General features: G+C 36.4%; 1 protein-coding gene across 4 annotated transcripts; it reads left to right on the forward strand.

The window, feature by feature from the left end:
- Positions 1-4: 4 nt before the first annotated feature.
- Positions 5-21,935, forward strand: LOC137951793 (molybdenum cofactor sulfurase). Of its 4 annotated transcripts, XR_011112163.1 has the most exons (24): positions 5-289; positions 389-487; positions 784-842; positions 1,060-1,220; positions 1,372-1,535; positions 1,631-1,757; positions 2,124-2,226; positions 2,301-2,346; positions 2,462-2,500; positions 2,585-2,741; positions 3,250-3,352; positions 6,167-6,205; positions 6,379-6,495; positions 7,102-7,179; positions 7,298-7,399; positions 8,355-8,457; positions 13,961-14,071; positions 14,909-14,973; positions 15,101-15,252; positions 15,424-15,656; positions 15,972-16,114; positions 16,271-16,381; positions 17,243-17,488; positions 21,652-21,737. XR_011112163.1 is itself a non-coding variant. In XM_068798706.1 (23 exons), exons 1-23 carry the CDS (start codon positions 178-180, stop codon positions 21,766-21,768), a joined length of 2,541 nt encoding a protein of 846 aa, XP_068654807.1. In that variant the 5' UTR covers positions 5-177; the 3' UTR covers positions 21,769-21,935. The 4 variants fall into 4 exon arrangements, 3 of the variants coding, with proteins under 3 accessions (XP_068654807.1, XP_068654808.1, XP_068654809.1); XM_068798706.1 differs by lacking the exon at positions 17,243-17,488 and having other exon boundaries at positions 21,652-21,935; XM_068798707.1 differs by lacking the exon at positions 17,243-17,488 and having other exon boundaries at positions 1,372-1,523; positions 21,652-21,935.
- Positions 21,936-25,997: the final 4,062 nt, after the last annotated feature.

Raw genomic sequence — 25,997 nt, forward strand, 5'->3', positions numbered from 1 at the left:
ACTTACCAGCATGGCGGCGGATCCGAAATAGATTCTTACCGAGAGCTTATGTGTCGTGTTTTTTATTCTCAGTGTCAGAATCTTCTCACAGAAATTTGCAGGGTGATGCTTCAAAGCCTTTAGGACTTTCGCCTTGAGTTTCTTCAATTACTACTTCGTCTAGAGAGTTTGAGTACGATGGAGCAAGTAAAGGACGAGTTTGTGAAGGAATTCGCCCAAGATTACGGATATCCGAACGCCCCGAAGAACATCGACGAAATAAGAAATTCGGAGTTCAGAAGATTAGATGGTCCGACTGGCTCTTTCTTATAGAAATTAATTCTGCTATTTCCGTCGGTTTTAGTTTAGTTTTTTTCCCCTCCTATTGTTTGCGTTTCTGTAATTTCAGGTCTTGTTTACTTGGACCACGCCGGCGCTTCTCTATATTCGGAATCGCAATTGGAATCTATATTTAGAGACTTCAAAGGCAACGTTTATGGCAATCCTCGTATCCCGTTTATAATGCAAGAGGCTATCATATTATAGAATTACCGAAAATTAATTCAATTTGATAGTTCTTCTTGTGTTATAGTTGGATTAGTTGTTTACCTTTCGCTTATGTTTTACTTTTTCTTTCCCTAGTATTTTATTTTGAGCTTTAATTTCTAGTAAATCAAGCTTTACTTTATAGTTTTGAGGACAACTTGGAGTTTTCTGTTGAGACATTGAATGTTGCTAATGTGCTTTTGGTTGCTTCAAAGCTACTGTTGTGGTAAAATGTTTTCATTAAATTGGGGAATTTAGATAGCCAAAGTGACACCAGCTCGGCTACTTCTGATATCGTAAGAGCAGCGAGACAACAGGTACTAGAATATGTCTTTTGTCACGCTTTTGGATTCCATCAGCTTATTGTGAATTTTTTGGTAATAGTAGTTGGCATGTGATATATATTTGAAGATCCGGATTGCTGACAATAGTAATGATGTGGGAACTGTCTTTTATGATAACAAATAGTTTGTGGCGGGATTTACCTGTTCTATATGTTTTATTTGTTGCTGCAACTAACAATTTTTCTGCCAGGTCCTTGACTATTGCAATGCTCCTTCAGATGCTTATAGATGCATATTTACCTCTGGGGCAACAGCTGCTCTCAAGATAGTGGGTGAGGCCTTCCCTTGGAGCAGGGAAAGCTGTTACATGTATTCGATGGAGAACCACAATAGTGTGCTAGGCATCAGGGAGTATCCTTCTGTGACAAGCCTCAATTCCTACAAGTTCATTGAGTTATGTGAGTTTCATGAGTGGGGTTTATGTAGGAGTACATCCTATTTGATATTTCTCTCACTGCTGTTGGTCTCTGATGTCTAGAAATCCTTAATTAAGAAATAATAGATATGCTCTGAACCATGGAGCAACAGCTCTTGCTGTAGATATTGAAGAGGTTGAGGAGCGTAGTGCATCAAATACTCATCTTAATCCAACTTCTGTTAAAATAATACAACACCCAGTCCAGAGGAGAGCTTTCTCAAGAGAAGTGCAAAACAGTACTCAGTCTGGTATCTTAAGCAATTTTTTATTTATTTGAAACATTAGTGTTATTGTATAGAAGCTATATTTGCACTGTGTTTTCTGAATGAAATTTCTTTTGCAGGTACTATATACAACTTATTTGCCTTTCCTTCAGAATGCAATTTCTCTGGCACAAAATTTGACCTCAATTTGGTGAATGTTATCAAGAAATATCCTGGAAGAGTTTTGGAAGGTTCACCTTATTGTAGGTATATAAAAGTTATATGAGTTCTTGCTATAGTTTCTTTGTAATTTCACTGTAGCATCAGTAACTGTTGAATGTTTCATGATTACTCGTTCCCATACATGCTACTTGGATCCAATAGAATAATTCTACTGTGTAAGAGTCAGAGATGCCATTTTATCATGTTGAATTCTCAAAACTAGGTCTGCTAGTTAGAGTCTCCCACTTAACTGGCAGTTTATTACTTTGATCTCATAACCATTATGTTGAATTGGTATATTAATCAAGTACTCTAGCAGTTGGTTCTCTTACTGTTTTTTTTTTTTTTGAAAACTTCAATTCTATAAATGTGTCAATCCTAAGCCTTGTTCTTGAACTGTTTGAGAGGCAGGGGTCAGTGGATGGTTTTGTTAGATGCTGCGAAAGGATGCGGAACCCAACCACCGGATCTGACTCATTTTCCTGCTGATTTTGTGGTTATTTCTTTTTACAAGGTATGGAGGAGGTTGGCTCTAACAATTTTACTTATGGAAGAGTGACCCATTTATCATCTTGTTTTCTTGGTTAGATATTTGGCTATCCTACTGGACTTGGTGCTCTTGTTGTTCGAACCGGTACACACATTAGTACTTTTTCCACTTTCTATTCTAATTAATCTGTGTGTGTAAGTTTTTTGGATTTATTGAGTAGCACATATTTTTTATAACGGGTTTCTTTGTGCAATCACAGAAGCTGCTGGTTTACTAAAGAAGATATATTTTAGTGGAGGTTAGTAGTATCATAAAAGCATGACATACATACTTATATTTCATTTGGAAGCTAATATGGCTTCATAAATTTTGAAATTCTAAGGTACTGTAGCTGCATCAGTTGCTGATATTGACTTTGTAAAGAGAAGGGAAGGTATTGAAGAATGGTTTGAAGATGGAACTCTGTCATTCCTCAGCATAGCTTCCCTTCATCATGGGTTCAAAATAGTTAACATGTTATCAATTTCTGCAATTTCTCGGTAAGGATACAGTGCAATAAACATTTTCCTCTATTTCTATATTAAGGATGATGACCATGTGACTACTGCATCTACTCTATCATTTATTCATGTAAAATAATGAAGAAAAGGATTATGAGAGAGGGGAGAAGAAAGACGGAAGGAGGAGGAAGGGTTGTGAAGAGAGTGTGAGCTGCTCTTGATAGGGAAAACTCGCAAGCCCCATCTCTCTTTTATTCATTTAAGTGTATGGAGAGAAAATAATTTCTCTATGCCTCCTACATGCATCTCCTTACATCCTTCATAATTACATGTCCAAAAACTATGAAACTTGGACCATAGACTATATACACATATTGAATCTAATGACACTTTCACTGAAATATACAGACTCTGTAAAATAACCAAACTATCCCTTAAATTATATCTAACAATTAACATATGGTGACATTAGTTACAGAGGTTTTATTATGATCAGCTAGCCTCATGCTATTAGGTTAATGTTGTTTTTTATTTGTTTCCTGATAAGGCATACAAAATCCCTTGCCACTTATACGAGGAGAATACTGTTGGCCTTAAGACATGCAAATGGAGCCCCTGTTTGTGTTATTTATGAAAGAAGCTTTTCCAAGGTCAGTTCTTTATGAGCTTAGAAATTGCACCATCATATGCTAAAAAATTTGTTCTTAGTACTTTGCTGCCAGATATTGATGGACTGTTCCCTCCTACATTTAGTCTTCTATTATTTTTAGATGGACAACTTCAAAATTTGTGGCTTTTGCATTAAGAACGTGTGCCCCCCCCCCCCCCCAAGTTGGGAAAATCTTGCAATGATCCCCAGCTTGATCATAATAAAACTTTAGATAATGCAAAATGTTTCTTACACCTTCTCCCTCTGATAGCAAACCATCTCTTGATGTCCAAAGTAGACAAGGACTCTCACAACCTAATTAGAGGGCAAACCCAGGAAGGTGTAAAAGAAATACAGGTGAGAAAATAAGAAAATTTGAAACTAACATAAATGATTTCAATTATAAAATAGTAATAATAATCACTAGAGGACGCCAATAGAAAACCCACTTAAGGGTAACAACAAAAGTCACCTGTATATAAAAAAATAAAAAGACCAACATAAGGAACTCTTAACCAAGGGATTGACACAAGCAATTCCCTAGACAAAGTTTGAATCATACAAAAGTTTTAAGGTCCAAATTGAAAAAAGGAGTTCCAGAACAAATTATGAGGAATTGATCTTATTGAATGAGAAAGAGTCTACATTATACAAGATGCAATGGGGACAAGTAAAAGAAAAAGAAATTTAAAAAATACACAAAAAAGGGGGATATACTGGCTTAAATGCAATCAATAAGAAACAAGGATGATAGACTCACCAAAGATAACCATCAGACTGATTGGAAAATTGACCAAGACCATCAATTTCACCAAGATCTCATAGTAAGTATTTCTCAAGAGGGATAGAAAAGAATAGTTTTGAACAAAAGGCAGCACCAAGTAAATCTTCAACAGCTTCAGCATGTTTATAACAAAACCAGCAGCAAGACCAATAGGGTCCAGCCATGAGATGCCGTAGACACAGTCAAGATCGCAACCTCCTTTTGATTCTAAGTGTGAAATTAAACAAGATAAAGTAGGCTCCATGTGCTCCTTATGTTCCTCCATTGATGTTTGATAGTTTGTGGGGCCAGTTCCTTGTAGGGATATATGGTACATCATGAACCTCTGAGGTTTAAAATTTTTCTCCAGCATCTGGCAATGGAGGCAGCAGCATTCTGCTGCATATTTCATACACTAAAAACTTTGCGAACTGCTTCAGATTATTGCTAGGTTTCATTACATTGATCAAACTGATGAGCACTCATGCACCAGCTCGCTCAGAACAGGGGCTGAGTATGATCCAAAATCCCCTGATGAAATTGAAAACATCCATGAAATATCCCCACTCCATTAGCAGAAACTACTAAAAAACAAAAAAAAAAACCAAATGACCCAGAAATTAAATTTGATCTGATTTGGGCCAATTGCTGATTCTCCAACTAAATCCTCCAGCACAACATTCGTATAGAAATCTGAATGTTTGTGGCTGCTGGTGGAGAAGCTGAATATGCAGAACTCGACATCTCGCTGAAAAGAAAAGAGAAACAGTTGAACAACAGAGTTTTCTTGAAATAACTCCAGAGCTTTTCATTAATGAAGACTTTCAAGAACTCATTTAAGACGCCCAATCATACTTTGAAACTCCAAATGGAAGATCTCCACAAATGAATTCCTGCAGTTCGATCACCATATCAACTAGTGCTGCTTGATAGACCTCATCGATCTTCGTTGATTGAGGAGGTGGTTATGAATTTATCAAGATCAGTACCAAAACACAGCATGTGAGGGAAAAAAAATGACGCCATCATGTGATTGAACAATAGGTTCTCTTTTACCAGCACCAAAAAGATAGATCTTGTGGGAATGTTAATATAGCCAACAATCAAGTACCGTGTTGCCAAGTGGCTTGTGCAATGAGAAATGAGTGTGCTACCAAGAAAGAAAACACAAAACAGAGTTCCCCAAGAGAAGGAGGTTTGTAATAAAAGCTAGGAAGGCTTATTACTGCTGGGTATGGTGAAAGATTCATCGAGTGTGGACTAAAAAAATTGCTCTCATAAAGTGGGAGAAGCTGCTAGTATGTTCTCTGTTAAACTTCTCCTAACCAAAGTACGCTCATCATATAATCTAAGGCTAAAACAGTTTCTACAGACGGTTGACAAAAACAACCAAACAATAAATTGGAACGAACACAATTTTCACCTGAATTTCCTCACTCCATAAGAAGTGTCTTCTCTTTTATCCATTTTGCTTCAATCTTCAACCCTATATTCAAAACACGGGATACCTCAAAGAACCTCTTGATGCTGAAGCACAGTTAAGGGGAAAAGCAGAAAAGTACAAAAGAAAATGGGTTTACAGAAAACAACAATGTTCTAGGATGAAGAGTAGCTAATACAAGAATAAGGAATAGGATTAAAAACATCACCTCTGTGAATTGATGAAATCAACCTACAAATAAGCATATATGACATGCTCTAATACCATGTTGCAATTTTAAGATTAAAGAGACGGGAGGGATTAGGGTTTACAGACGCCTCTCCCCCTATTTATGACTTAAACAATATAAAAAATTACAATCGGTTTGATCTCCCTTCCCTAGAAAATGACGTTTTGCAGGAAACAAAGTAAACTAAATAAACCTTAATTATATCTTCCAACTCACTTCTACTGAGTATGAAAATTATCACTGATCAAGATATCTAGCTTGTCAGGATATCCAGTGGCTTGAGCCAGAGTGTTTTAAATCTTTTAAAATGCTTTTTCCCTTCCCCCTTTGTTATATTTCTTCCCCTGAATGTTAGCTTGATCTATACCATTTTTTTTAATAGAAAAAACAGGGATACTATCAATCTTCTGCTACTATACAGGTAATATAATTTTTTTTTATATGTGTATTTTTCTCTTCTAGTTATTTAATCTTGGATATTGTTTATTGCTTTTGTAATATGCATGTAGTAGTGTATGAGATGTTTGTCTTGTGTTTCATGGGTCCTTATTCGGGAAGATTTTGACAACATTTACTCCAATTTACTTTTTCCAGGTATCATCTTGGGACAAGGGTCCTACTATAGCATTCAATCTGAAAAGACCTGATGGATCTTGGTTCGGACATAGGGAGGTGGAAAAGTTGGCTTCCTTGTCTGAGATACAATTGCGGGTAGGCCTTCATGATTCTTATCTACATGAGAGGCCTTAGCTTTTTTCTTGGTTTGGAGAAAGTTTGCATAAACACAATCTTGTTGAGGCATTTGGACATAGTGATGTTTTAAATAACTGGATATAGGGATGGCTACAAGGCCTGCTTGAGGATTATTTTTCAAAACTAGAATATTGTGGACTAATACTGTCTTGGGAGCAATTTTGGCCGTGTTATACCAATTTATATTTGCGGTTAGCAATATTAGTTTTTAAATTTTCTTTAAAAGCATAAGTCTGTGTATTTTATGTGGATTGGGCCTTCCTCTCAATTGTCACATGGGGCATTTCTAGTGTCTGGTCTCGGGTTCAAGTTTCACTGGGGAAAGGGGTGTAATATGTGTGTGTAATCAATATTTCAAAAGGAAAAATGATGGGGTCTTTTTGCTCAATTTGGTCCCTCCAAACAAGTCAGTGTGGGGGTAACTCCATCCCGCTGCCATCCTAGTCTCCATTTTTTACTTGAATGATTGAACAGGACACCTGACTGTCTATTGATCAATGTCAATTTTCTATATCATCCTGTCGTAGCATCTGCTATATTCTTCTTGTTTCCTTTTTTCTTTAGACAGGATGCTTTTGCAACCCAGGTGCATGCTCAAAATTTCTCGGCTTAGCCCACTCTGATCTACTTTCTAACATTGAGGTGCTACCCTTGTCACCCACTCCCTGTTGTTTGTGGTTGTTCTCTTGTTACTTAGTTTAGATCATGTCTTCTATTCCTTTATATTTCTTAAATTCTATTACCTATGCATCTTTTTCAGGCTGGGCATGTTTGCTGGGATGATTTTGACATTATACATGGGAAACCAACAGGAGCTGTTCGGATATCCTTTGGTTATATGTCAACATTTGAAGATGCTAAGGTGAATATTCTTGTTATTCATGTTATTCTTGTAAAAAAACTGATTTTCTTGAAGATTTTGCTACATTGATAAGCATACTATAGGAGAAAGGAACAGTAAAAAGAACAAAAAAGTTTACAAGAGTTAAGAAATGACATTTTCTGTAACACAGTCAAATGTATGATATGCTCTTCATCTCTACAATTCATTTCTGTTAGGTGGCGGAAATTCTGGACCATGTAACTTAATGAGATATTTTTAAATCCTGACTTATGAGGGGTAATCCTTGCTGTGGGTAAAAAGTTCCACTGAGACTGTACTTGTGCTGCACATATCATACTAATTCTTGGAGTGAGTTATTGTGGAAGAATAATCCCACGTATACTTGGACTTAGAAAGATCCCATGCTTGATCATTGTGAAAAATTCTCCTAACGTTCTGTAGCGATTTTATGAAGAACTAGCTAACGTCAACATGGTACACAGCAAATTCAAGCCTTTATATTTCTATTTAGTAGTTCATGTATGTGTTCTGCATTGCATTTGTGTATATTGTTATCCATGTTGTGGGCTATTTTGTTTAAGCCTTGATGTGAGAGGGGGTGTTAGTGGGTAAAAAACCGCAATTTTTAATGGCTATACCTTTGCCCCAACCCTCCAGCTAGCTGTTTGATAGAGAGAATTGTTGTGGAAGAATAATCCCATATTGGTTTGGGCATGGAGGGGAAGAAGCCGCTTAACTTCAGTTGGTGATTTTGCAAGGAACTTCTAGAAGTTCATCTGCAGTGGCTTTCTGTTCGCTGTGGTTGTGTCGAATTGTGTTACTTCAACTTGTTCCATGAACTGTTTCATAGAAGTTTGAGCCTTTCATATGATTTTGGTCTACAGATTCATTTTGCTTAATTGTCAATTCCTATAAATTTGTATCATTGTTGGACATTATGTTTTACAATTAGTCTTTTCATCTAATATTGCAGATGTTTATCAATTTTATTGTGAGTGCATTTGTCTCAAAGCAAAGCCAATCTAGGGAAGATTATCTGCTGCCAACAAAGATGACACCATTACAAAAAGAAGAAGGTTACTCTCCATGTGTTGACATGCTTTTTTGGGTTTCCAGATTCTTATTCCATCTTTCTTGTCATCTTGACTTCGTTTGTCATATAATTGGAGGAAAGTCTAATATTGCGTAAGAGTTGGACAAAATGAATGCATTGTTGGTAAAGGAAGGATTGCAAATAAGCCATCTTTTCTTATTTTGGATCATGGGTTTTTTTTTTTCATGGCTTTCTCACATCTAACGTTGCTTTAAGTTTGTTGGATTTAGGATTCCATGATAATCAATGTTAACCGATTAGTCAAAGGGAAGAAGAAACCCAAAAACTAGAGGAAAAGAGAAGTGAGAAGAGAGAAGGAAGAATTTTGTTGTAGACGGTTGTGCTAAGCAGGGGGTCTCCCTCCATGCTCCTCTTGTAAGGAGGAGGCCTACCTAATCTTGTTTTTGTTTCTGGTTTATAGAATTCATCACTTTCTCAAAAACAAACAAAACAAAAGAGAGAGAAGGAAGAGAGAAAGAGAAGGAGAGAGAGACGAAAGTCTTGGAGAGAGTTTGAGAAAGGAAGAAAGAGGATCAGGAATAAGTAACGTGCCTAATCCTTCCCCTTAGCATCTATTTATAATAGTAAAAATGTCAAAAATTACATTAATGCCCTTTACCCTAAGAAGGGAAATGGACAAGAAAGGAAGAGATTTTACATCATTGCCACTATACTCTAATTACATCTTCTAACACTCCACCTCAAGCTGGGTGAGAGAAAACATCATATATACTTAGGTTGGCACATATAGTGGTTTGAATCTTGGATGCCACTAGCTTTGTAAGAATATCTGCAACCTGTTCCTGAGATGAAACATGTCTGAGAGATATAATGCCTGCTTGTAATTTTTCACATATGAAATAGCAGTCTACCTCAATATGTTTTGTTCTCTTGTGGAAGACTGGTTGGAAGCAATGTGGATGACAACTTAGTTGTCACAATGAAGTTCCATAGATGATTCTTTGTGGAACCCTAATTTAGTCAGGAGGGACTTGATCCATAGAAACTCACTCACCGCATGCGGCATAGCCTTGTATTCTGCCTCAGCATTGGATCTTGCAACAACATTTTGTTTTTTACTCTTCTATATAACCAAGTTACCTCTAACTAATGTGCAATAACCAAAAGTGGATTTTCTATCATCAGGTGATCCAGCCCAATCAGCATCTGCAAAACCTTCAATGTTGAAATGACCATGACACTTATATAGGAGTTCCTTGCTTGAAGCTCTTTTTAAATATATGAGAATCCTCTCTAAAGCTTGCCAATGAGTAAGTTGTGGTTTATGCATGTACTGACTAACCACACTTACTACATGTGATATATTTGATCTGATCACAGTAAGATAAATAAGTTTTCCCACCAGTCTCTAATATTTACCTACATCAACATCTTCACCGGAGCCTACACATAACTTTGTATTAGCATCCATAGGGGTGTTGGCCGATCGACATCCTATCATTCTTGTATCCTCAAGTAGATCAATAACGTATTTCCTTTGAGATAGGACGATGTCATGCTTGGACTGAAAGACCTCAATGCCCAAAAAATATTTAAGAAGTCCAAAGTCTTTTGTTTTGAATTCACTGCATATCTTCTATTTGACTTCTTTTATGCTATCTGTATCACTATCAGTATCACTATCAGTCAAAGCAATATCGTTCACATAAACTACCAGTAATACGATTCCCTTTGAGGTATTTTTTACAAAGACAAAATGATCTACTGAACACCTGGTAAATCCAAATCGAAGCATCGCTTGGTTAAATTTATCAAACCAAGCTCGAGGAGACTGTTTTAAACCATACAAATTTTTTTTCAATATGTATACCAACTCCCTCTCAACCTCAAATCGTGGTGGTTGATACGTATAGATCTCCTCCTTAATGTCTCCATTTAGGAAAACATTCTTCACATCAAGTTGATATACAGACCAAGAAAAAATTACAGCGAGAGAATGAAATTTAGACCGAATTTAACTTGGCCACAAGGTAAAAAGTTTCTTCGTAATCAACTCCATAACATTGAGTGTACCCCTTTGCTACTAGATGGGCTTTGAGACGGGCTATGGAACCATCCAAATTATGCTTAACAACAAATACCCATTTACTGCCCACGGGTCTCTTCCCGGAAGGAAGTGGAACCAAGGTCCAAGTCTTATTCTCATATAAAACATATATTTCCTCTTCCATCACTGCCTTCCATCCTCGATGTCTCAGGGCCTTTTGATATGACTGTGGGACAAATACAAAAGAAATAGATACAAGGAAATGACAACAAGAAGGAGACAAACGATGGTGAGAAACAAAATTAGATATAGGATGAGAGGTACCAAACCTAGTACAAGTCCTAGGTTCCTTACGGAGAGCAATGGTCCATATCATAAGGTGGACCAAAAATAGGAGGAGAAGATGAAGGACTTACCTCGGAATGATCCGTAGACTCCATAGGTATGATATCAGCGGATACATCAGGGGGTTGAAGAGAGATGTCCACATCAATGGTCACAACAGGCTTAGGGGCTCTAGGAATTGAAGAAAGACCTGGAGGAGCATCCTTGGAGGAGGAAAAAGGTTTATCTTCAAAGAATGTCACATCCTTGGATATAAACAATTTACGAAGACAGGGATTATTACAATCGTATCATTTTTGGGTGCAAGAGTAACCCAAAAAGATACACTTAAAAGCCATCGGATCTAGCTTACTTTCTGTGAGGATGTGACATATACAAAACAAATACAACCAAATACTTTCAAGGGAAGAGAAAACTGGTCCTCACCTGGAAATAATAAGGAATATGGAGACTTATGATTAAGTACAGAGGATGGCTGGCAGCAGGCAGTGAGAATTGCATGTAGCCGATAAAAGTAGGGCACATTCATGAAGTAAAGAAGGCAACGAGCTACTTCAAGAATATGTCGATTCTTTCTTTCAGTTATACCATTCTGTTGAGGCATGTTGGCACATGGGATTTGACGCATAATGCCATTATCCTTACAGAAGTTTTGAAAGTCTCCTGACATATATTCCTTGGCATTATCGGAGTGAAGTACTTGTAATTTGTGACTAAATTGATTTGAGACCATGGTGTAAAAAGATTTAAATATGGGAAGAATTTAGGATTTATCCTTGAATAAAACAACCATGTTACTCTAGTGAAATCATTGACAAATCTAATATAAGTACTTAACTTGAGAAACATTTGAAATACTCAAGGGTCCCCATACATCAGAATGAACCAAAGAAAAAAGAGCAACACATTTAACTTCTACTTGAGGAGAGTAAGTAGTTCTTTGGTGTTTGCTTAATTCATACACCTCACAGTTCAAACGGGAGAGAGACTTTAAAGAAAGAAACATTTGTTGAAGTGACAATGACAGATGCCCTAATCTGTTGTACTATTGTTGTGCTTATATCTGAGAATTAGAAGCCGCAGTCACTTGAGGCAAATTTAAGTAGTAGAGACCCCCTTTTTCATGGCCTTCACCAATCACCTATTTTGTAACTAGACCTTGGAAAATACAAGAAGAAGAGGAAAAAGTGACAAAACAATTAAACTTTTTGGTTAACTGGCTTACAAATAATAAATTTAACGGAAACTGAGGAACAAATAAAATATCATTAAGCTGAAGTGTAGGAGTAGTAGAGGAGGATCTCATCCCAAGGACCATGGTTTGGGATCCATCTACTGTGGTAACAAATTTATCTAGTAGACATGGAGACAAAGAATGTAAAAGACTTTTATTACCTATGAGATGCTCGAAGGCTCCAAAATCAATTATCCAAGATGAAGAAGAAGAAATGGCAGAAATCATACCTAAAACAGTAGTAGCAGCAACAATAGTGGAGGAAGATGTGGATGTGATACCATCAAAGTTTTCAACCTCTGCAATAGTTCAAAGTCATCATCTGAGACTGTTTTCTTCTCTTTCTATGACTTGGTTTTCTCATCATTTTATCAATATTATTGACCGATGCCTGATTACCAATAGCCCAATCCGGCTTGCCATGAAGTTTCCAACAAGAATCAACCAGATGATTTAATCCTCCACAATAAGTACTCAATCAATTATTAGTCCTTGAGGAGCTTGAACGAGCTCTACCACTCCTAGGATTTCTATCGTGACCTTTGTTGGTTGAATTTGTACCCCTATTACTAGAATACATAGCTGAAGATATCTCAACTTGAGGTGTGAAAGAGGGGTATGGAATGCACTTAATCAAAGAGTAAATTATTCCACGTGCTAGTCATACTATCTAGGATAGATTTCATATCTTTCTTAATCAATAAAGAATCTTAAAACCAAATCAAACCTCAAAAGATCATGGACAAAATCAGAATATCTCTAATGAAAGAAACTTTCCTTCTAGAAAATATGCACCAACTAGTATAAAAGATCACAACCTTTGACTTCCTTTTTCTCTTGAATAATTTAGGTAAGAAATCTCAGAGTATAAACCAATATAGAAAGCCTTCAACATAACAAAACACAAAAACTTCCTTTCCAAAAAGAAAAAACTTTCCTCTCAACTATCAACGAGCTCTATATAGAGCAAACCAGAAAAACAGTAACATGCAATAGTCCTCTAGGAAAACCACTGATCTCAAACATGCTTTTGATCATGATAATCCACTGTTACAACAGAGAACTAATAAAGTTTGATCCAAAATATAATTTTCCAAGGATTCAAACCAACAACAGTGCATAAACTGCTCCTTTATCGAACTTGCATGAGTTTGAGCAAACTGAGTACAAAAATCTTATGCTAAAACATAAGACATAGAAACACTTAACCTTCTATCCAAATAGGACGAGAAAACTCATTCATCAACCTTCTTTTCGAGATCAAAGATCAGTATAACATCTCAACAAAGGAGGGAGAAAAAAAACTTATCTTTGAATAATCTGAATGCTTCAACTTGGTCCTTGCTTCACCAACAAAAATTCCATGTGAAGCTTGATAAAAAAAATCAATTTATCACCACCTTAACCTCAGGATCCTAAATCCATAGCTCTGATACCATGTTGGATTTAAGATCCCATGATAATCAATGTAAACTGATCAGTCAAAGGGAAGAAGAAACCAAAGAGAACGAGGAAAAGAGAAGTGAGAAGAGAGAAGGACTAGAAAAAGAGAAGGAGAGAGGGACGGATGTCTTGGAGAGAGTTTGAGAAAGGGGGAAAGAGGATTACGGTTAAGTGATGTGCCTAATCCTCCCCCTTATCATCTATTTATAATAGTAAAAGTGTAAAAAATTACAACAATGCCCTTTACCCTAAGAATGGGGGAAAGGGACAAGAAAGGAAGAGATTTTACATCGTTGCCACTAAAATCGAATTATATCTTCCAACAAAGTTTAATGAGAATCTGAAAATTGCTGATGTCTTAATACTGGATGAATTACGCTTTCTCACATCTAATCCTGCTTTAAGTTTAATGAGAATCTAAAAGTTGCTGATGTTTTAACGATGGATGAATTACAGGAATGAAAAGGAGCCACTCAGTGGCAGGCACATATCTAGAGTCCATCATAATCTATCCTATAAAATCATGTGGTGGATTCACTGTGGACAGTTGGCCTCTTGACAGTAATGGTACGACTCTATGGACTAACTAAAGAATAATTTCTTTGTTGTTTGTTTGGCTTTCTTCATTTGAATAGTCATTAATAAGAATGAAATGGATTACTGTTGATAGTTGATACTCAAAAATTAGCTTACACGTGATAGTTTTGTTTATTTCTTTGTCAGATTAATGAACCTTCTGCTCTTTGGCCTTTTTTTGGGACCAATTTACAACCACTTTTTCTATATATATATTATGCTTGATATGGTTGCAGAAGCGAGAAGTCCAGTTTGTAAGAAACCATTATTTAGCAGCGAAGTTCCTTTTTTTTAAAATTTATTTTCTCTTGGCTCATTTCTTTACTCCTTTCTCTCTTCTTGCAAGGAGCTATTATTTTATACTCTATTTTCACTGAAAAAGTAGAAAATTACTTTTGAAAACAGAAAACAATAGCTATAATTAAGCTACTACTAATGAAAGAACTGGTACGGCTGTAAGTTCTGTTTTTATCTGTTGTGAATTGGATTTCTGTTCGCTGAGCTGTTTGCCTAGATAAAAACATTTAATCTGGTTGATCAGCCCAGAAATTCCAGATTTTCTAGAGAGATTGATTTGATTGTGGCTAACAGAAAGAACGCTAGGCATATGACTTTGACTACATTTTTGAATTTTTTGTGTAATATGAATTTTGACATGTACATTATGTCACTGATATCTGATATGAGATTTTGACTTTTTATTCTCTGATGGTGTTATTTTTAAATAATTTGTCTTGGTCAGCTCATGTAGTATTTATAGTGTTTCCAAAAGATTGAAACAGCAATGAAACGCATGATATCATTATGGTTTTGGTCTTTCCTCTCTAGGCCTGCGGTATGATCGGGAGTGGCTCCTCAAAAGCCCAAGTGGTGAAATACTTACACAGAAAAAGGTGGGGGTGCAGTATTGCATCTCTCTCTCTCTCTCTCTTCGCGCCTCCCCCCCCCCCCCCTACCCATATGTTGTACCATGAATGAGCTTAATAGAACTATCTCATATTAACTCCCATTCTCTTACAGGTGCCAGAGATGTCTCTGATCAATACTTCAATAAATCTCATTGAGAGAACACTAATTGTGGAATCAAAAATTTGTGAAGCAAAACTGCAGATTTCTATTCAACAGAATTCATGTAGCGGTATGAGGGAAGAAGTTGATCTTTATGGCCATAGGTATGAGATTGTTGGGAGTCATTGTAAAATTACTTGTTGCAAAAGGTCAACAAAAATAGGTTATTTTAAAGTTTTATTGTAAAATAGATGACAAAGAACTTCAGTTTTTATTTCAATTTTTAATTTTAGTTTGACTTAGGTTTAAAGTTAAAGCCAATTTGATCTGATTAGGTATGAAGTGTCGGGGTACAATAATGAAATCAACATCTGGTTTTCCAAAGCTGTTGCTCGTCCTTGTACCTTACTGAGATGTTTGGGTCCTGCCTCCCATCAACATGTGAACAAGAATTACAGAATAAGAGATTGCAGAGATGTTCAGAGCCAATTGAATTTTGTTAATGAGGCTCAATTATTACTAATATCTAAGGAGAGTGTTGCAGACCTTACTCACAAGGTAGATTCAAGTATGTCCTACTAGTTCGTTGTTTCTTACTTTTTCTTGTATAACTTTTTTTTATTCTCATTCTTTTTTATATACCCTAAACGCTTGAAAAATAAGTAATACACAAAAAAGTAAATTACCGTAAGAGATTACCAAGAATAAGACATGAGAATTCTGAAAAATATCAAAAACATTAGGTCATTTGACTTTTTAACTTCTTAATCTGAAAAAAAGATTTCATGAGTTTGATTTGTGTGCTAGTGTAGTGACTTTTTTTTCTGGTTATTTGTGTTTCTACTTAACCATTTGCACTCATATAAATTGTCTTTGATGGCAGACATACATGGGAGGAATCATGAGGCAAAAAATCTTTCTCATGTATATCCCATGAGGTTTCGTCCAAACTTCATCATTTCAGGATCAGAACCTTATGCTGAAGACAGTTGGCGAAGTCTTTATATCGGGAATGTGTATTTTACGGTAAGCTTCTAGAGGCTGGTAAAAATAGCTGCTATAACCACCCCACGGTTGAGTTCAGGCTTTCCATGGTGTCAGTAGGCTTAACAAATGTAGATGTTAGTATATTTATTTGTGTTATAGCTCAAACTTCTGTATGAGATATCATTCTTTTTGCAGTCTTTAGGTGGTTGCAACCGTTGTCAGATGGTAAATCTTGATGTACAAGCTGGCCAACTTGAGAGGTCAAAGGAACCATTGGCAACTTTAGCATCATACAGGCGATTTCAGGTAGGTTGCTATTTTGCACGACTAACTTGGTGGCTTTTAGGTTATCTTGTAAGTCTCAGTTGGTTTTGAAGTTCTTTCTCAGTATGAACCAACTTTGTGTTGCCTTAGAATCAAGATGCCTCTGTTCATATAATCTAAATTCAGAATCTATAAAAAAAAGAGGGATGTGTGTGTGTGTGTGTGTGTGTGTGTGTATGGGTGGGGTGGGTGTGACACTTATTAACAAACGTAATTGTTATAGTTGCTCTAATTCCTCTCAAAATGACTAGCTCAAGTTAAGGTACCTCTTTCCTACTTATAAGCATTAGACCTTTTTTAAGTTCAAAGTAATGTGGTCTTCTCAAACAATTAGCTTGAGTTATAGAACACATGTACAACCATATACAAGTGGACTTTTTTACCCATCAAAACTCCCCCTTGCATCCAAGACTCGAGACATTGAAAACATACACACATAGGCCGTAGAAAAGAGACAAAGAGGCTACACTAAACACAAACACGTGTTTGGGTTGGTCATGCTATCATGTTGAAGTTGGATTAGTTTTTCCTAATGACCAAGTGAATTTAGGAGGTCTCTTCTTTATGAGCATAGGATCTTTTGAAGTCACACCAATGTGGGACTATTCTTTTGCACTCAATAACTCCCACACAAACAACTGGCCTGAGCGTGAAGTACATGTATTACTGTAGAGTAATGGACTCTTTTACTCTCCAACAATATTTATATACAAGAATGATAGAAAGCAAGAATTCTCTTATGTTATATATTCAATGTGACAGATTTGAAATTCTAAATATCCATGTTAGGTTTGACAAATGCATTTATTGGAACCACTAACTCTTTTGTTTTTTTGGAAATAGTGAACTTTATTAAGCAAGAAAGATTAATAAAGTGGCAGAGATTATGTGTCATTGGAACAACTAGAGATTGAAGGGAGACTCCTTATGTTGCAAGAGAATCAGACCAGAGATTGGAACCACTAACTGAGCCACTCAAACCACAAGGATGGGAAGAACCGAGAAATAGAAGAGTGAGAGAAGAGAAAAAGAAGAAGAAAGGGAGAAGAAAGTGGCTGAAAGTGAGCGTTGGAGAGAGCTCTCATAAGGGTAAAAAATCGACCCTCTTCCTCCTTACTAACTTAAGTATTTTGAGAGACAATTACATATTTACCCCCTTACACATAACTCTTCATAACTTCCTAACCACGTTTCTAAACAACATAAAATCTGGACCATAGACACTTAACATCATAAACATGACTGTACACTGATCAAAGATCACAAACAATGTAAACTGACCAAATTGCCCCTTACACTACATTTAATACTCTTCCTTAAGCTGGAGCATATATGTTTAGAAGCCTCGACTTGTTACAAAATGGCCCAAATTCACATCTAGCCAAGGCTTTAGTAAAAATATCACCAACTTGATCACTAGATCAAAAGTAGGGGGAAGCAACTTCTTTTCGCATTACAACATCTCGAATAAAGTGGCAATCAACTTCTATATGTTTGATCCTTTTATTAAACACTAGATAGCCTACAAACCTGGTTATCACAATACTGGTTATAAGTTGTGCAACCCACAAGTTTAACTTCTGAGGAACAAAACTCACCCACATCAACTCACTTCGAGTATGAGTCATAACTCCATACTCAACTTCTGCACTAGAACATGCAACCACATTCTTCTTTTTACTCTTCCAACTTACCAAGTTTCCACCTACAAATACACAATAACAAGTGGTGGATTTACTACCAAGTGGAGCCAGCATTGTCTGCATCTAAAAAGGCTTATATCTTCAAGTGATTGTAAGGTTAAAAACAACCCTTTTCCAGGTGACCCTTTTAAATACCTCAGTATCCTCGTAGCAACCTCTAGATGAACCTTGCATGGATGTTCTATGAATTGGCTTAACGCACTTATAGAAAAGGACTCTGTTTAAGTCCATAAATTGCCTTGTTTAGTCTTCACACCTTTTTCCAATCTCCTCCTGAGCAATATACCCATGAGGTTGCTCCATATAAACCACTTCTTCTAAATTTTATTTAAGAAAGTATTTTTAATGTCTAACTAAAATAAGAATCATCCATGGTTAACTGCAACAAACACAAGAAAATAGAGAGAAGTCAATCTGAAAATAGGTGAGAACGTCTCAAAAACATGGATGTCCTAGGTTTTGAGTATACCCCTTAAGAACCAAACGAGGTTTATATCTTTCAATAGGACCATCCGCTTTGTACTTCACAGTGTATACTCAACGATATCCTACAACTGTAAAACCTGAAGGTGGATCACATAAATTCCATGTACCTCTGTCACATAAAACCTTCATCTCAATATCCATAGCACGCTTCCACTGAGGAGACCGGAGAGCATCCTACATAGAAGAAGGAATGATATAGGAAGACAATGACATAGCATATTGTTTGTATTGAATAGACAACGAATCAAATGACACATAATGAGGCAACTGGAGTCGAGTGGACATATGTACACCCTTACGAATAGCAACTAGAAGATGCAAATCAATTACCTCAGGAGCTATAGACAAAGAGGATTCTAGAACAGACGAGATAGAGGGAACCTTGGCCCGTTTCTAAATGATTTGTCGTTGTTGGCAGATTAGGAACATCTTCCACAGGATAAGGAGAAATTATACCTGTATTTGTGAAGGACGAAGTAGACACCTTATCAATAAGTAGAGAAGAAAGGAACATCTTTAAAAAAAAGTCATATTAGCCGATACAAATGTCTTCCAAGTGGATGGGCAAAAAAATTTGTATCCCTTTTGTGTATGAGAATACCCCAGAAAAACACACTTGATTGCATGATAGGACAATTTATTTGTAGAAGAACCAAACACATGTACAAAACAGACACCCAAAAATACAAGGTGATACAGGAAATATAGTACTAGAGGAGAGAGCTCTTGTTAGGATAAAAAACTCGACCCCTCTTCCTTCTTATTAACTTAAGTGGTTTTATGAGACAATTACTTATTTACCCCTCTTAGACATAACTCCTCATGACTTCCTAACCATAGCTCTAAACAACATGAAATCTGGACTATAGACACACCTTAACATCCTAAACATGGCAGTACTCTCATCGAAGAATATAGACCATGTAAAATGACCAAACTACCCCTTACACTACATTTAGCAAAGGACTTATTTTAATCTGTCTTTATTGATTTTCATTTTTGTTATGTTGTTTCTTGAATGTTTACAAAGAGCTGTGGATATTTGATATGTATAGGTAGCCTCTCATTTCAAGTTGCAAGTATGGGTTGTATCCATTTTTCAGCCCCTATAAAGTTTTTTTTTTTTTTTTTATGTTTTTGAAAAGGATGGGATTTTATTAGGCAAAGCCAGAGAACAAACTATAAAGGAAGAGGGAAGGGCTCTAAAACAACAAGGTGTTGATGGGTAATCCCCTCCTTGGCAAGGGAGTCAACAACTGAATTGGCTGATTGAGGAACATGAAACCAGACACCATCAAGAGGAGAGTTAAGATTCATAATCCTATGATACATCTGCTAGTGCCTTCAAAGAGGTCTGGAAAAAGAAGAAGACCACCCAATAATGACTTTAGAATCGCCTTCAATCCAAAGACGCTACTGAAGGAGAGCATCGAACACACGAAGTGAAGGTGAGGATTCCCAGCCTGAGAGCAGACAATTAGTCGTGATGGAGTCAACCCTTCCAATTGGCCCTGAGAAAGTAGCGAGCACCAAACCATCATGACTTCTAATAACACCACCAATTCCTGTTGGACAAGAGCATCCAAGAGCACTTCTATCAGAATTCAGGTTTGATGACCCCAAGAGGGGAAGGTGACCTCTCAAGATATTTAAGCAAGAAGTTTCCAATTTTCCCGAAGAGAGGTGTCTAGAAAGCTTTCAAACTCTCTATGAATCGTAAGGCCAGAGACCATGGAACCAGGGATTTTGTGGATGACCTCATTTTCAGAGCTATGCTTGAGGTCGAAGAGCCTATTGTTGCATTCAAGCCAAAGCTCCAAGGGATATGGACTAAAGCTATTGAGAGGAGCATTTTGCCCAGCCTTGGAAGGTAGATTACCATCCCGAGTTGACAAAGGTGAGTGAGGGAACTAGGAATCCAGATCTAGATGCCAATTTTCTCAAAGCAATGGACCTAAACACTCAAGTGAAATGACATGGCTGATACTTTCCTCCTCAAAACCATAGAAATCACAGAGAGCATTTGGGATAGAGTTACCTCTTCTTCTTAGGTTGTCTACAATGAGAATCTTTCCCATCAAACCACTGTAAAGAAAAAGCGAGCCTTGGGGGGGGGGCGGAGAGTCTCCAGCTAATGGCTGCAGCATTATGAGGCTAACCTGCTTGCCTTTCAGGTTGAAATAGGGTGATGAGACTGAGTAAATCCTGCTGCTGTCAGGGGTCCATATTAATTTGCCATTCATGCCTTCTCTTAGTTTGACATTTTGCAAAGGAAGGGTGAAGTGGCAGGCTTTTCAGCTTCTTCATCTTTTAGACTCCTTTGGAATTGAAGATCCCAGCTTTCATTGATCCCCGTCCCATGTCTAGAATTAGCCATCGAGATGGTTTGGTCTCTAACTAGTTGGTAGAGAAGGGGATAAGTGTGCATTAGGGGAGCGTTGTCTCTCCATTGATCTTTCCAAAAGGATAGGCTAACTCCATTTCCAGCATAGTGGCAAATCCCCTCAGCAAATTTCGATCGAAATACCATGAGGGAGCGTCAGAGGGGTGAGAGATTTCTGTGAGAGCCACCACGTTTCCTGCCAATTAAGTTTTGCAGCAATGATCTGTCTCCAAACCAGCTTCAGGACAGTGTTGAAACGCCAAAACCATTTTAGTAGGAGAACAACATTCATTTCTTTAATTGATCTAATTCCCAAACTACACCCATCACTAGAGCTAGTTCCATCATCTGAGTCCAGGATTCCTCATCATATTTACGTTTTTTTCTGATTGAAGAGCATCCATAAGTTTCTATGATGTGGGGCCCTATATAGTAATTGGTGAAAATCGAGTGAATCAGCTAGTATATGTTCGTTTGCACTCTTTGCTGTTTAAGCATAGATCATTCACTGACCGCTTTCCATGTAGTCAATGATACTATTATCAGTTTAACAAATTTGTGATTCTAAAGTGGTTCTATGAACATATGCATGATTTCTAATAGCCTGGAAAACTCCTCAGATATGTGCCACTGTTCGCTTCCTCTTTGACTCATATTTTGATTGATCTCTGTGGAAACAGGGAAGAATTTTATTTGGCATATTGCTAAAGTATGAAGAGAGCATAAAGCAGGGCGAGGAGGAAGTTCTGGAGACAAGGGTTCAAGTAGGTCAAAGAATACATCCCAAAACAGATTAGTCTCACAAAAGACAGAGCAGAAGTTTTGCTTCTCCACAGCTCTGACGGAAGGCTTAGAACAGATATCATTTGCTTAGGATACAGATTATCTTCTCGGCTGTATCAAAGTTATGCGACGCAACTATGAAGCTTACAGCTTGATGGAGGAATAAAATTTTAATAATTTTTAAAAATTATTAAAATTTATTTGATTCAAATTCTTTTTTTTTTAAAATATAGGGTATAACATTAAATTAAAATGAATTTTAATATTAATATTAATATTAATTAATTAATGTATAGATCTTTTAATATATTATTAATATTAATTTAATGTATAGATCGCAGGATTTTGTTTACCGGGGAGACACGGTTGAGTTCTGAGTTTAGTTCGCGAAGAAATCGATGACAGAGTGGGCCCAGATCCTTTTAAGCTCGACTTAGAGTTTGGATCTTCTAGTTCAAATGTTGTTCGTCCAATGTATGGGTCTTGGGGAAGAAGACCTAGCAAAAACCCTTCCCATGTGATAACATAATAGACACAGGAGGGGAAGGCCCCCGCTCCCATTCTTCAGTTCAAATGATACTGGAAGTGGGGGAGAGGGAACCCTACCTCTTTTTTGTCAGCAGTGGGAGGCCCTACTGAAGAAAAAAAAAAAAAAACTTCACCTACCCCTTACCGTCATAAGGGAAGTCCTCCATTCTCCTTTCATTTATTGACTATAGAAGTTTCTATTGTCCCCCAAGAATTAGTCTTGTAAACGGAAAGAAGAAGAAGAAGTTTCTATTGTCCCGCAAGAATTAGTCTTGTAAACGGAAAGAAGAAGAAGAAAGAAGAGAGTTCCTTCCAGAACTAGGGATTTGCTGGTTCGAGATATAGGATAAAAATATATCCTAGCAAAATTAATTTCAAAGACAGTAATGACTGTCATTGTTGATCATTAAATAAACTCTGACCGTGCTTCTATATTATGAGAAAGAGACATACTTGACTCCTTACCTGCCTTCACTAACAACTCTTCCTTGCCAACACAAGAAACAATTGTTTTTTTTAAAGAAAAAAGGTTCTTTTCATGCTATTCAAAGGAAGCGACTGCAAACTCATTGGTCATGAACACTCTTTACTTTGTTAAGCATGAATTCATTATCCAAATTCTACAGTAAGGAACCTTGTATATCTTCTAAAATATACTGCGTTTTGGGTAAGTTTCAAATCTTCGATCGTCTTAGGGAGAAAAGCAGTCTTCCCATGACTTGAAAAACTTGGGACCCATATTAAGGAACTCTACTTCAAATGTATATTCACACTTAGAAAAGATGTGGGTTTATTATTTTTCTTTCATTTGGGACGAATCTAGGGGTAAATATCATGTTATACTTCTCTTAGATCTTGAACTATCAACATAATATATAATTTTTTTACCAGGATTTTTTTTTTTTTTTTTTTTTTTTGCCGCTTATATTCTATTGCATGCATATGGACCCAGACTCATAGTGTGTTATGGTCCTATGGGACTCAACCTAACCATAACCAAGTGACATGAAAGTTCTTCCCCTTTTTTCCCCAGGATATAATACAAATTCAAGCATTTCATAATGTGGAGAAGGTAATTGCTAGATTATAGCTCATTTTAATTTTTTTTACAATATTTGTTATTGAGTGTAGCATTTGAAATTTTATGATTTATTTTTTCTGATTAAACTAAAAATACTCCTTGAGTGCAAATTTGATTTTTAGATGACTTTAGATATTCTAATTTATTGGTTTTTGCTTTCCTTTACAATAGTTATTTTTATTTTTTTTTAAAAAGGTTTATGAGCAGCAAAAGTCAAGGTAGGGATGGGTTTGCATTATTGAGGTAGGGTTCAACTTTTTAAGAACTTATCTTTAACCTTTTTTGTTGTCACTCCATTGTCAATTTCCTTGCAAATGATGGTAGTGTTAAAGTTGATCCAAGTCCATTTTAAAATGACTAACTAAAGTTAATTAAGTAAGAAACGAAGGAGGATGGAAATATAGAGCAATCAGAGAATTTTTGTAAACATAAGTTGATGAACTTCATAAAACATGTGGAAGAAGCTCAAGTGTTTCAAGCATATGGGATTAATTTGGGAGTAACATTCAAAAATGCACATAATATATTGAAAAGTATTGGCCCTTCTCATTTATGATGGATTTGCAGCCTTTAATGAATCAAGAGTTTGTTGCAATATAAAGTCAAGGTTCTTGCAATTACTATGGTGAGTTTATTAAAATTTGACTTCACTTGGGTCAAAAGGGACAACCCAAAGAGGAAGCCTAAGAGTAAGTCCTTCAAGAGAGACTAGTCCATATGTCAAACTTGGGTCTATATCTTATCCCAAAAATGACTAGTTAAGTTAAGAAAGTAAGCCTCTTGCTCAATTAATAAACCCAATATCTTCTACTTATTAACCCATGTGGAGCTATTCTTTAGCTATTCTTTAATACACTTCCTTGTATGTAAGCATTCTTTGTGGCTCCTGGGCGGTGGTTTAGGTATGAGCACCTACTCAGATACTACATAAAAATTGGATCTAAAGTTCATTAAAAAATGACCAACCACATTGTAGAGGAATTTTTTTCTCAACTAATAAACCCAAAATCTTTATTGATCCATGTGAGATATTACTTAGCAGTATTCATGAAAAAAAAAAAAAGTTTACTCGCGATGATAGAAATGATTGAGCCAAAAATGTGTGTCATTAGACATGAATGCCAAATAAGTAAGTTGGTAGGTAACCAATAAACCAAAATTTATAGAAATAGGTTTAAATAACTTAAAATCCTAAAGAATTTATGAAAGAGGAATTTGATATTATGCTCGAATGCAAACCTGACCTTCAGATGGAAGCTACAATCTCATAGAACTAGCAATTAGTGTATTACCCTTCTTAATTAGATTCATGGAGGGCTTTGAACACATTAATTTAGCTAAACTCACGATTGAAGCCAACCTATAAGATAGAATAAGATGATTTTCAATTAATTAAGCATGGCCTACTCTTCACCCAGGGACATTGCCTCTTTGTCTCAAAGGTATAACAATTTGAGGAATCTCATGATATTCATTGGAAAAATGAACCTTTGTATTGCTTAGACAAGGACTATTATTTAACTAGGATGATTGATAATGAGGATTAAAATGTGTGAACTAGTTTGATGTGTCGATAAGAGATGATTGAGCCAAGGAAGTCAATGCATGTTTCATGCCACTACTTCATCTCTGAGAGAACTTGGGAAAGTGGTTTGACAGATTTCATCTTGGTGTCATCCAAGGTAGATGGATCATGGTATTAGAGATAGTGAACAAATTCTCTAAATGTATCATGTTTATTCTAGCATTCGCTTATTATGTTAAAAAAGGAAACAACCCGACCTTGTAGTACAAATATTATAAAGCGTTAAATGTGCCAAAATCTTATGGATATTGGGATCAAAGCTAAGTATCAAATGTTCATGACTAATATGTTTTCAGTATTCATACTTCTTAGTTCAAAGCTAAGTATGGACTAAAGCATCTAAACTTCTTAGTTTAGAGCTATGCTTTTCAACAACTTTCACCAGCAAAAAGATTAGTAAACAATGCGCATATACTCCCTTATAGTTCATCACTTAAGACTAGGATGAAATTACATCACTAAGGTCTTATTTGAAAAAAGGTTACAAATGAAATGAGAACATAGGTTGACAAGAATGGGGTCCAATTGAAGACTTCAAGGTGGGTGTACCTCATATATAGGAATATTTCACCCTAGGAATTCGAAGTTGTAAGGGAAGGGCATAAGGGTTTGGTTCAATCAATAAGAATATATATTTTCTAGGCAAAAACCTACCAATAGGAAATGAACAGGTGGTTAATAAGGTTTTGCGATCAGAACTTGAAATTTTACTTGAACCTTACGAAAATTTAGATTGTGTCGGATCACTCCAAATCAAAAGGCTAGACACAAGTCAATTTGGGAATAATAGGAGAGACTAGTCTATCCTAAACTGCATAGTCCCCTTTCAAATCCATGTTGATTAGGCAAGTCGATGACTACATGAGGGAGTAGTACCACTTATATGAGTTGCAAAACCATGTTGATTAGGCAAGTCGATGACTACATGAGGGAGTAGTACCACTTATATGAAGGGATTTAGCCATGCATCTAGTAGATGAACAAGGTTCAATATATACATCAAACATTCATTGGATGATGCATTGGAAAGCAACAGTTGGAATATTTGT

Source organism: Aristolochia californica, unplaced genomic scaffold, assembly GCF_029961685.1.
Source record: "Aristolochia californica isolate CCGP_79_NKW_82.1479 unplaced genomic scaffold, dmAriCali1.0.hap1 SCAF_15, whole genome shotgun sequence".
Classification (NCBI taxonomy): Eukaryota; Viridiplantae; Streptophyta; class Magnoliopsida; order Piperales; family Aristolochiaceae; genus Aristolochia; species Aristolochia californica.